The following is a 12,937-nucleotide window of genomic DNA, read 5'->3' on the forward strand; positions in this document are numbered from 1 at the left end:
TTTTTGTATTTGCGTATTTTCTGTTTTCCTCACTGGAGTGCAGGCTCAAAAGAGGGGTCTCTAATTTATTGCTGTGTCAACTGTTCTTAAAGGTGCCTGGCACGTAGCAGGCTGCCAGTTAATATTAGTTGACTAAATTATGAATGGAGTATTGTGCTTATCAGGAATTGGTGGAGATGAGTATTTGGAAAAGGATGTAACATGCTTGGTCACTAACATCCTATTTAACATTTTCATAGAAATATAGTGACATAGGTTTTTCTATCCTATTCTCTCTTTTTTTTTTGAAACGGAGTTTCACTCTTGTCGCCCAGGCTGGAGTATAATGACGCATTCTCGGCTAACTGCAACCTCCGCCTCTCGGGTTCAAGTGATTCTCCTGCCTCAGCCTCCCGAGTAGCTGGGATTACAGGCACCTGCCACCACACCCGGCTAATTTTTGTATTTTTAGTAGAGACAGAGTTTCACTATGTTGGCCAGGCTGGTCTCGAACTCCTGACCTCAGGTGATCCATCCAGCTCGGTCTCCCAAAGTGCTGGGATTACAGGCGTGAGCCACCATGCTGGCTTCTATCCTATTCTCTTTTAAAGATAAGTAGATAACTGTTCAGATAGGTTAAGTAACACGTGCATGATTATATAGGTTTTAATTAGTCAATTGATTTTAAATATTTTTACTGAATGCCTCTGCCTAAGTGCTAGGTAGAACTCACAGTCCAAAGGGAATAATATGACCCCATATATACTTGAGAAGGCCCCCTGGTAGTAGGTAAGAAGATGGTTTTGAAGAAGGTTGGATTGGAAGTAGGGAAATCCACTGGTGGAAGGTTGTCCTAGTGCTGAGCTACTTCAGAGGCAGGGAAGTAGAGAGGAGAGTAGTTTTAAGGGGAAGATTATTAGATCTGGTGCCTGATTAGCTGTGGGTCATTATAGAAGACACCAGAGCCCCGAACCTGCTGGATTATGGAAATGTCAAAGGAAGACCCAGAGAGAAAATAACTTAAACAAGGAAAGAAAAAGGTTAGCGAGTGGCTTGACAAATAAGAAACAGTTATTTAAATAGAAAAGAAAGCTGCAAAATTATAAGGTTACCAAGTGTAGCCTTCATGGTATACCTTCTTCATGGTAGAAAAACCACCACCTTTTGACATGATTTTCTTCACAGAGGTTGTGACATCTCTTTACATATCAGCATAGCAAAATTTAGGGGTAAAATTGCTTTCATCTAGGGAGTTCAGGGTTATGGGTATGCTCAACATTTCATTTATTTTGGGGCCAGATCTAGACTGGATGACCTTGTTATCTTAGTCTACCCCAGGATGCAGAGTGCTTTTTTTCCTGACTGGTATGTGAAGTGCTTAGCCAGAATGGAAAGTGGGCAAAATGTCTGTTTTTGCTTCCAACTTCTAGCCTTTGGGATTAACAATCTCAGTTCTGTGCCTGTAGGGTCTGGAGTGCCTCTGCCATCTGTGAGAGGAGATGAGTGGGGACTGGGGGAGATCGTGCCAGAGTTCAGTGCAGGAGGTGGAGTGAGAAATGAAGAGAGCGTTTCGTAGTAGCTGAGGCGCAGGGAGCAGTGAAGATGAGTGACTTCAGTGGGATGCGAAGAATCTGGAAGCTAAGGAAGAGAGTGTCAAGACATAGTCATAGTATCACCTGCCTCAGAGAGATCTAGAAAGACAAAATTCTCCTTTGGGTTGGTAATTAAGAAATTGTTGAAAAAAATAAATGCTTGAGAATAGTTTAAAAATGTTAAAATGTAAGCATGTGTGAAAACAAAGTTACAGTGCTTAAAACTGTGAAATTGATATAAGAGGACAGAACAGTGAAATATAAAGTCCGGAAGCAAATTTGAACTATACAAAACAATTTGGCATATAGCAGTGGTGTGTACAAAACCCAGAAGGGACACTGATAGATTTTTGAATGTGTAATAATCAAGGTCTTCTTTGGAAGAGGGTGGGATTAAGGGTAGAAGTAGCAGGACATATGCAAGTTCAGGTCCCTTCTCTTGGGGAGGGAACAGTTCTGAGTGCCTCACCTTACCAGGCTCTCCTGTGGGCTCAGGGAAAGCTATCCTGGGTTCTTTGCTTGAATCCTGCTGAGTTTTTTTTGCTTCAGTGTCCTGTGCCCTCCATGCTTTCCCTGGCCTCTCCTGGGGGCTCTTCTTTCATAAGTCACTTGTACGTGAATCTTCATCTCAGGGCTCAGCTCTGGGAGCCTGACCCAGGACAGCTCTGGAAGTGGGCCATCCTTCTATAACTATGCTTTTTTTTTTGAGACAGGGTCTCACTGTGTCACCCAAACTGGAGTGCAGTGATGTAATTTCAGCTCACTGCAACTTCTGCCTTCTGGGCTCAAGTGATCCTCCTGCCTCAGCCTCCCAAGTAGCTGGTACTACAGGAGTGTGCCACCACACCGAACTTATTTTGTTACTTTATTTTTTGTAGAGATGAGGATCTCACTGTTTTGCCCAGGCTTGTCTTAAACTCCTGTGTTCAAGGGATCCCCCCATCTCGGCCTCTCAAAGTGCTGGGATTACAGGCGTGAGCCACTGCACCCAGCCTAACTGTGCATAGCGGGAACCTGCTTTACATTCAGTGTTTCTCTGAATGGGTTTCATAGAGTACCAGTCCCTCAAAATATTTGGGCTAAGGAGAGGAGGGACAATTTTTTAAACTACTGAGTTAAAAACTATATTGGGGTCGGGTGCAGTGGCTCACACCTGCAATCCCAGCACTTTGGGAGGCTGAGGCGGGTGGATCACGAGATCAGGAGTTCGAGAGCAGCCTGGCCAATATGGTGAAACCCCGTTTCTGCTAAAAATACAAAAATTAGCTGGGCTTGGTGGCATGAGCCTGTAGTCCCAGCCACTCGGGAGGCTGAGGCAGGAGAATGGTTTGAACCCAGGAGGCGGAGGTTGCAGTGAGCTGAGATCGCGCCACTGCACTCCAGCCTGACAACAGAGTGAGACTCCATCTCAAAAACAAACAAACAAACAAAAAACCAAAAAAACTATATTGGTGTTGTTTCAACAAGAAAATACGTTACAAAATTTTTTAATTTTACACTTGCTCTTACCCATGTTCTAATATATAGCAAGTGCTTTTTCTTAATATTTTTTCATTTAATCTGCATAACCACCTAGTGGACTAGGGCAGGTAGTTTCATAGTTGCTGTTTTACTGGTATGAATAGTGGTCAGATGAATAGTGACTTGCTAAGCTTTTGCGCCTGGAACTGGAGCTCTTCCCCATATTGACTCAAATGCTGTGCTTTTCCTACCACACTGGTGGCTTAAAGGAGTTGACTTGAATGAATCGTGCAGTGCCCAGAGTCTTACGGGGGGCTAGCAAGGCTGTTCTGCTGACACAGCTTTTAGACAAGGAAGGGTTTGTATTTAGAGATTAGGATGGGGGTTTGCCTATGGTAGTTTGAGTCCCTGAGGAGTGGAGAAGTTGGGAAGGTTGAGCTGTGTTTCTTCTACCTCCAGAGATAGTCTTACCATTTTCAAATTCAGCATCATCACCACTGGGGAAGATGACAGCAGGATATCATCTTCACTGGGGATGACAGGGAAGATGACAGGAAGATGATGCTGAATTTGAAAATGGTAAGACTATCTCTGGAGGTAGAAGACAGTGGAGATGATTGGGAGGAAGGGTAGATGGGACTCTTGTTTGAATCTCTCACAGGAAGGAGTTTGGAAATCAAAAGCAAGATTTCAGTGATTGAGTGCTGGGGAGGAGCCTTGAAGGGTGAAGAGCCAGTGATGAAGTGACCCCTGGAAGAGATGGAGGAAAATAGGAGAGTGTGGGGTCAGGATGGAGAGTTATTTTCCAGAGAGGAGGAAAATCAGTTTTTTTTTTTTTCCGTCTGGAGGGAAAGAATATACTAGAGAAAAATGGCCATAGAAATGCATATAAAGTGGCTTTGAACTTGATAAATTAGATAGCCATGTGAGTTGTTTGGCTTGAGAGGGGGAATAACGGTGAGACACTGGGTAATGCTGAGAGGTGACATTTTACTGAGTGCCTACTATTTGCCACATGCTACTGACCACCTTATGTGAATATAATTTTATCCTCAATACAGCCCCTTAGAGGCAATGTGATTGTTGTTCGCATTTTGTGGATAAATTATCTCAGGTTCCAGAGAGTTCACACTGTCTTATTTGTGGTGAAACTAAGCATTGAATCCAAGTCTGTCTGATGCCAGGGCCATTGCGTCAGCCCTTGTGGTTTGCTGCCAAGGAGAGAAGAGAAAGACTGAAAGTTCCTCTATCACTTGCTTGCATATTGATCTCTTACTGAACGAAATATCTTATTCTTACTTTCTAGGGGACAGATGATTTCTGCTGAAGATTGTGAGTTTATTCAGAGGTTTGAAATGAAACGAAGCCCTGAAGAGAAGCAAGAGATGCTTCAAACTGAAGGCAGCCAGGTGATCAATAAACATTATATAATGAATACTTCCCTGTGTCATCCAAAAGTTTAGAAAAATCTTAGTGATTATAAGTGACTTCCAGTTTTTTTGTTAATTTGGAAAAAAACGTTATATTGAGTATGTTTACCTTCATCCTTTTCTGTATTTCTGAATATTTTGTTAGCATATACACGTAGAAGGCAGATTTCTGGAAAGGAAATTACTGTTTCAGAGTATATTAAGTTTTAAAAGTTGCTTAACTTTTTTTAGGGAATTTTTTCCACTTGGTATTCTTACTAGTAATGTTTGAAATACCTAATATAATTGAAAATCTTTGAATTTGCTAAGTTAAAAGGGATATCACTTTGATGACATGGGATTACGTTATTTTCCCATTGATTTATTAAGTATTTTATGTCCTTTGAAAATGTTTTTGGGTGGGCATTCTTTTTATTTTAATCTATAAGGTTTAGTTACTTTTTGATAAACAGTCTTTTTACATCAAAATCTATTACTGTGCCACATTTATAGCAAACATAGTTCCTTTTTTACTATGTATCTTTGAAGTGTTGTGGAGTTTTTTTTTATACAGTAGTTTAAAATGTTTAGTTACATATATTGATGTTTTACCTTCTTTCATGGTAAGTTTATTGTAGAAAAATAAAATACTATTAAGCAAAAGAAAAAAGTTATTCTACCTGATATTGCTCTGTTCAAAGTGGCTTGTTAACATTTAGTGTATACCTCTCTAAATATTTTTCTGTGTGTAAAATAACTTACACACTTATTTCTATAAATGTGAACTTTTTACAAAAAGGGGTGATATGTACATATCTTTATTCTTTTCATTTGATTGTATATTCTTCCCTCTCCTACCATGCCTGTAAAGATATTTCTCTGGTATTTAAAATAATTAATTTATTATTATTTCCCATTTATGGGAAGTTCCATTGTGTAATTTTCCATTTAATGGATGAACCATAGTGATCTAAACTAATTCTATACTGTTGCATATTTTGGCTACTTCCTTTTTTTTTCTGTTTTGAGATGAATAGTTAGTAATCTCTTTTTAATTAATTTGAGAAGTGCAATTATCTGGCTGGGTGCAGTGGCTCACACCTGTAATCCCAGCACTTTGGGAGACTGAAGCGGGCAGATCACTTGAGGTCAGGAGTTCGAAAACAGCCTGGCCAACATGGTAAAACTTCGTCTCTACTAAAAATATATATTAAAAAAAAGGTGTAATTATTGATTAAACTCTTTGAGCATGTGAGAGTTTTGACATAATGAAAATGCCCTCTTGATAGATTGTACCAGTTTGCAGATCCTGCCAGCAGTATGTGAGAGGGCCCATGCCCCTGCTCCAGCACCCACTCTGGGTCTAGCCATTCATCTTTTGGTCATTTCGATAGGTAAAAGGTAGTATCTTAACGTAATAGTGTTACACATTTTCAGATGGTTTTTGGCACCTTTTGTATCCATATCAATTGCTTCTATACTGTCATGCACTGACCACATAATGATGTTTTGGATGTTTTGGTAAGTGTCGAACTGTGTATGCAACAGTGGTCTTGTAAGATTATACTACCATGTTTTTACTGCACGTTTTCTATGTTTAACTATGTTTAGACACAAGAATACTTACCATTATGTTACAGTTGCCTATAGTATTCAGGATAGTTACATACCGTACAGGTGTGGAGCCATGGGTTCTACCATATAGCCTAGGTGTGTGGTAGACACTACCATCTGGGTTTGTGTATGTACACTCTAGGATGTTCACACAACAAGGAAATAGCCTAATGATGAATTTCTCAGAACTTTCCCCGTTGTTAAGCGACACATGGCTGTATGTTTTTTATTTACTTTTCTATGGAAGTGTTTATGAATCTTACTGATTTGTCAGATTCCTTTGTGTTTTAAGTGTACCAGCTTTGTGCATGCCATATTTCCTCAGCTTGTTTGTTGAATTTTTAACTTGGTTTATGGGGCTCTTTGCCATATTGAAGTTTACATTGTACGATGAAATCTAGTTCTTCCTTTCCTTTGTGATGTCTGCTGTTGGTGTCATCCTTTGAAAAAGCTTCCCCACCCCGACTGCATGTGTAATGGAACATGCAGCTCATTCACTGTTTGTTCAGCACATGCACACTGAGTCCCTGCCATGTGCCTGGTGAGACTGGGGATGTATGTTCATAAGACAAGACTTTTCCCTTAAGAAGTTAGGAGTTAAAACAGCCCTTTCTTTTCTTTTTTTTTTTTTTCTCATTTTTTTTTAAACTTGTTTCTTTGTAAGTGTACAAAAACAGTTATTTCTTAATAGCAGTGTCTGGTGTGATGGGCCTTTTATGCGGCAGTTGCCAGGAAGCTTTTTATCCTAACAAAATGGCAGTATATCTGAAGAGTTCTGACAGTAATACCTTGGGCAACTTACATCTTTTTGTTTTATTTTTGCTTAAAGAGGTTAAAGTGTTTCCACTTTAATGTTTTGATTAAAAAACCCAATTATTTGTTACTGTTAACTTTTTATATTCAGTGTGGTGAGTGGGCTGTCTATCCATGGAGCACATGTTTCATAGATAGGCGTAAATTGTAGGATGAGTATGATTTTGATAAGGTCTCTATTTTTTTATAGCATGATTTTTATCACATACTGTTTGTTACATTGGGGATTTATTGAATGAATGAATGAATGAATACCAAGTGAAATACACTTTAATTTATACATCCTTAGGGTAGGGAAGTTTTTCAATGTATGACTCCAAACCTATTACTGAATGATGTTGAGTACTTAAAACTATGTTTTTTGGGGAGTGATTTAAGGGATTTTATAGAGTGTTTTGATTTGTACCCTATTTGATTTATATGCTGAATTTAGAGCCTGGCCCCATAATAAGGTCCAATTCTGCTGCCTATCAGGGAGGCCTCACTGGCTAAAGGAGTCCATATACAAATTGGTCTGATTCTTACAACAATCCTGGGGAAGTTGGTAGGTAATACATTGTTGGCTCCAGTTTTTATTGAATTAAGGAGAGGTTGTCATGTAGTTGATATGCTGTAGAATGGAGACTAGTCAGGGCCTTCTGATTCCAATCTCCCGTACTCTTGTTGCTCTTGTGTTCTGTTCCCTTTAAGTACAACAAATAAAATACTCAAAACCAGTTGTAATTTTTGATTGCCTATATAACTTTATGCTGTCATTGGTAATCAAGAGTTATTAGTGGCTCAGTGTATCTATTTAAATATAGTAAACATTCTGAAACTTATCACTAGAAATGTTAACAAGCTGATGCAAGTCTAGTAAGGTCTTCCCATACTTCATCACAATATTTGTAAGAGGTATATGTTTTCTGTAAGTAAAATTTGTTAGTTAATAGTATTTGTATTCTAATTTATGAAAGAGAAACAATGTTTTACTGAAGTTCCATTGAAATGTTGTATTTGCAAATAAAAACAATAACCTTAATTTCATTTTTTTTAGTGTGCTAAAACATTTATAAATCTGATGACTCATATCTGCAAAGAACAGACGGTTCAGTATATACTAACTATGGTGGATGATATGCTGCAGGTAGGTATATTCTTTACTTAACATATTGGTGACTTCATTTTTTTGCATACCTCACAGTAGCAGCATTTTTGGTGGGATTTCACTTAGAACATTGGTTTTCTTCTAGAGTATAATAATATATTTTTCTTATTTATGTGGGTTGTAATTTGCTAATAGAGCTAAAGACAGAGATACCCACACACAGGCTGTTTTTATTTTTCAGAATACCAAGTAATCAGTATATATGTTTTTCCCGGATCCCTCAGAGTTTTTTGTTGAATGCCAGCAAAGCTTGCTATATCACCTGAGGCTTTCTGGACTCTCTGTGTACTTACGGATGATACAACTTCTTCTCATTCAGTCAACACATTTCAGTGCTCATATGTTCTAGGCCAGTGCTGGGCCCTGGAGGTTCGGTGCTTTTGTTCCTTTTGGGAACAGTTTTGCTTATCATTGAAAACATTTCCAGTTGCATACAGTTTCTGTTTTCTGGTTGCTCATATCAGGTACTGTCCATATGTTCTTATCTATAAATTAACACCATAACATACTGGTAGCTCCCGTTACATTTCAGCGCGGCACCACAGGGTTCTTTGTCTCTCTTTTCCATATGTGTACCTCTTCTGTAACAGTGAGATTGTGAGTTCCTTAATCTCAGTGTGTTTACTTGTTTGTTCTACCCTAAAATACCAGAAAATAGTTTCAGAGTTGTGGACCCATACAACTCAATCATTGAGGAAAAGCAGTGTGGTGATTCTTCAAAGAGCTAAAAACAGAACTACCATTTGACCCAGCAATCCCATTGTTGGGTGGATACTCAAAGGAATAGAAATCGTCCTACTGTAAAGACATATGCCTGTGTTTGTTCGTTGCAGTGCCATTCACATTAGCAAAGGCATGGAATCAATCTAAATGCCCATCAGTGGCAGATTGGATAAAGAAAACGTACATATACTCCATGGAATACTATACAGCCATAAAACAGAATGAGAGCACGTCCTTTGCAGGAACATGGATGGAGCTGGAGGTCTTTATCCTCCAGCTAAACTAGTAAACTAACACAGGAACTGAAAACCAAATACCGCATGTTCTCAATTATAAGTGGGAGCTAAACAATGAGAACACATGGACACAAAGAGGGGAACTGCAGACACTGGGGTCTACTCAAGGGTGGAGAGTGGGAGGAGGGAGAGGATCAGAAAAAAATAACTATTGGGTACTAGGCTTAGTACCTGGATTATGAAATAATCTGTACAACATACCCTCTTGACATGAGTTTACCGATACAACACGCCAGCACATGTACCCCTGAACCTAAAATAAGAGTTGAAAAAAACACGTACACACGAAAAACAAGCCTTTTACCTAGCGTTCAGTATTTGCAGTTTTTTATTTTAAACTCAGGGTATATAGTCAGAATACCATGTTCAAGTTTCAGAGTGAGTATTTTTCATGAAATACTGTAAGAGTCATTTCTGTTGTATTCTATTTTAGTTTTTTCCTCATCCTTGTGCATTTCATTATTATTATTTTTATTACTTTTATTTTTTTGAGACAGGATCTTGCTCTGTTACCCAGGCTGGAGTGTAGTGGTGTGATCTCGGCTTGCTGCAACCTCTGCCCCCCAGGTTCAAGTGATTCTCCTGTCTCAGCCTCCCGAGAAGCTGGGATTATAGGTGCCTGTCACCACGCCTGGATAATTTTTGTATTTTTAGTAGAGATGAGGTGTCACCATGTTGGCCAGGCTGGTCTCAAAACTCCTGACCTTAGGTAAATCTGCCCACCTCGGCCTCCCAAAGTGCTGGGATTACAGGTGTGAGCCACCATGCCCAACCTGTTTTTTATTTTTGAGTATATAAAACACTAACGTGTTTCCAAAAGTCAAAACTATACAGAAAGATATACTTAGAGAAATGTCACTAATCCTAGCCCATTCCCAGCTCCCTCTCGTAGGTCAGCAATATCATTGTTTTTTTTTTTTTTTTTTGAGACAGAATTCCGTCCTGTTGCCTAGGCTGGACTGCAGTGGCGCAACCCCGGCTCACCTCAACCTCTGCCTCCTGGGTTCAAGCAATTCTCCTGCCTCTGCCTCCCGAGTAGCTGGGATACAGGCATCCGGCACCATGCCTGGCTAATTTTTGTATTTTTTTTTTAGTAGAGACGGGGTTTCACCAAGTTGGCCAAGGTGGTCTTGAACTCCTTACCTTAAGTGATCTGCCTGCCTCGGCCTCCCAAAGTGCTGGGATTACAGGTGTGAGCCACTGTGCTCAGCCCAATATCATTGGTTTTTGATTTTTTTCTGTGAACATAGACAAGCAGACCCATGTATATTTTCTTATTTCCCCCCTTATTTCTATAAAACACTTATTAGATATAGTCTCTTATTTTTTGCTTGTTTAAAACTTAACAGAATATGCCAGAAATCATTACATGTCAGTTCATAGAGATCTCATCTCCCTGTTCTGTTTTTGACCACTACATGGTACCCCATTAGTAGATGTACCATAGTTTACTCAGCCTCTGATGTAATGATGGACATTGTGATTGGTTCCAAATTTTAGAATTAGAAATCATGAAGCAAAGAATAACCTTGTGCAAATATATTTTTGTGTTGGGTGTATATTTCATGGTAAATTCTTAGAAATGGGATTGCTGGGTAAGAGGGAACTCCATATATAGTTTTGTTAAGATATTGCTAGATGTTCCATTTTGCATTCTCATCAGCAGGGTGTGAGTGCCTGGTTCCCTGTAACCTTCTCAACAGAGGGCATTATCAAACTGTTACATTTTTGCCTGTCAGAATGATGTCCAAGGTTGAACATCTTCAGATGACCTTAAAGGTTGCTTTTACATTTTTTTTCCCTGAATTATTTGCTCATGTCTTTGCCCATTTTATTTTTAAGAGTTCTTTATATATGAGTCATATATCTCTGATACAAAGTGCAAATATTTTCTCCCAGTTTGTTATTTCCCTTTTTGTCTTAGCTTATAACATTTTTCACAGGGTGACACAATTTATTTTTATTTTTTATGTAGTCTAATTTATCAAATGTTTTTTAATCTAGATTTTGAGTAATAGAAAGCTTTTTTCCTTATACCCGAGTTTACAGTGGAATTCACCAAGGTTTTTTTCTAGTACGTGTATAGTTTCATCTTTAGTTAGACATTTGGCCTGCTTAGAGTTGGTTCTTGTCTATAGAGGTGTGTGTGTCTAATTTTATGTTTTCCAAATGGCCATTCAGTTGACCATTTATTAAATTTTCAGTCGTTGCCATAGTGGTTGGAGATGCTGCCTTTAACATTAAACCTCCCTGTATAACTAGGTTTATTTCTGTACTTTTTATACTTTGCTTCTGGAATGCCTGTGTATTCATGTTCCAGCACCACCCGGTTTAATGATAGAGGATCTTATAGCTAGTTCCCTCTGCAGTTTTTTTTCCCCCCAGAATTTACCAGGTATTCTTGAATGTTGTTTTTTTTAATACGAAATGGAATGTCAGGTTATTTGATCTATGAAAAAGTTTGTTGGCATTTTTACTAAGTTGTGTTAAATCTTTAAGTTACTATTAAAAAAAAAAATCAAAACAAGGCCTGGCACTGGCTTGTGCTTGTAATCCTAGCACCTTGGGAGGCTGAGGTGGGAGGATCGCTTGAAGCCAGGAGTTTGAAACCAGCCTGGGCAACATAGTGAGACCCTGTCTCTATTTAAAAAACTAATAATAAATTTATAAGTTAACTTAGGGAGAAATGACATCATTATATTACTGAATTTTTCTGTCCAAGGACAAGGTATGCCTTTCCATTTGTTAGGTGTGTCTGTGTCTTCAGGAGTGTTGTAATTTTCACATAATGGTTTTGCAACATTTCTTGTTAAGTTTATACCTTAATATTTTATCTTAATTATTACTGTTAAAAACAGCATTTCTCTTCCATTTTATCTCTGAACTTTTGTTTGTTAATGTATATGAAAGTCGTTGATCTCCATATATTTTCTCTTTTGGTACCTTAGTGAATTCTTTTATTTGAATTAATTTTGTGATTGAATTTTTCTCTAATTTATAAAATTTGTGAATTATAAATTTATAACATTTTAATTAAAAATTTCTTTTTTTTTTTTTTTTTTTTGAGACGGAGTCTCGCTCTGTCCCCGGGCTGGAGTGCAGTGGCCGGATCTCAGCTCACTGCAAGCTCCGCCTCCCGGGTTTATGCCATTCTCCTGCCTCAGCCTCCCGAGTAGCTGGGACTACAGGCGCCCGCCACGTCGCCCGGCTAGCTTTTTGTATTTTTTAGTAGAGACGGGGTTTCACCCTGTTAGCCAGGATGGTCTCGATCTCCTGACCTAGTGATCCGCCCGTCTCGGCCTCCCAAAGTGCTGGGATTACAGGCTTGAGCCACCGCGCCCGGCCAATTAAAAAATTTTAATTAAAATTTTATAATTATCTTTTTGCAAAAACATAATTTTACTTCTTTTTCAATTCTTATGGGATATAAAACAGATAATATTACTTTTTTAATTCTTATGGGTTATAATAACTTGTCAATTCTTAGTTTTTGAGTGCTATTATTAAGAATAGGTGTTGAGTTTTGTCAAAGGCTATTATTTTCTGGGTATCTACATAGATAATTGAGTGACTTTTTTTCCCTCTCCGTAGATATATCAATATGGTGAATTATAGTAATGGATTTTATAATACTGAACCAACCTTGCATTTGAGGTTAAATCCCACTTGGTCATGTGTCTTATTTTCTTGATATGATATTGAATTTTCTTTTCTGTTATTTAGGATTTTTGCCTCAGTGTACATATGTGTAATTGGTTTATAATTTTATTTTATTTTTTGTTTTCTTCATTTGGTTATGTATCAGCATTATACTTGCTTGATAAAAAGGATTTGGCAGTTTTTCTTTATTTGCTATACTTTGCAACAATTTATTTAGCATTAGCACTACAAGCTCTAAGTTTG

At 38.4% G+C, this 12,937-nt stretch overlaps 1 protein-coding gene across 2 annotated transcripts in view; it reads left to right on the forward strand.

Moving 5' to 3' along the window:
- Positions 1–12,937, forward strand: part of ATP6V1H (ATPase H+ transporting V1 subunit H) — a 120,640-nt gene that overhangs the window by 6,709 nt on the left and 100,994 nt on the right. For both annotated transcript variants that reach the window (XM_050801791.1, XM_050801792.1), the window contains exons 3-4: positions 4,339–4,441; positions 7,905–7,994. In XM_050801791.1, coding sequence (XP_050657748.1) covers positions 4,339–4,441; positions 7,905–7,994 — 193 coding nt within the window. The remainder of the gene's footprint in view (positions 1–4,338; positions 4,442–7,904; positions 7,995–12,937) is intronic.

Source organism: Macaca thibetana, chromosome 8 (genome assembly GCF_024542745.1).
Source record: "Macaca thibetana thibetana isolate TM-01 chromosome 8, ASM2454274v1, whole genome shotgun sequence".
NCBI lineage: Eukaryota > Metazoa > Chordata > Mammalia > Primates > Cercopithecidae > Macaca > Macaca thibetana.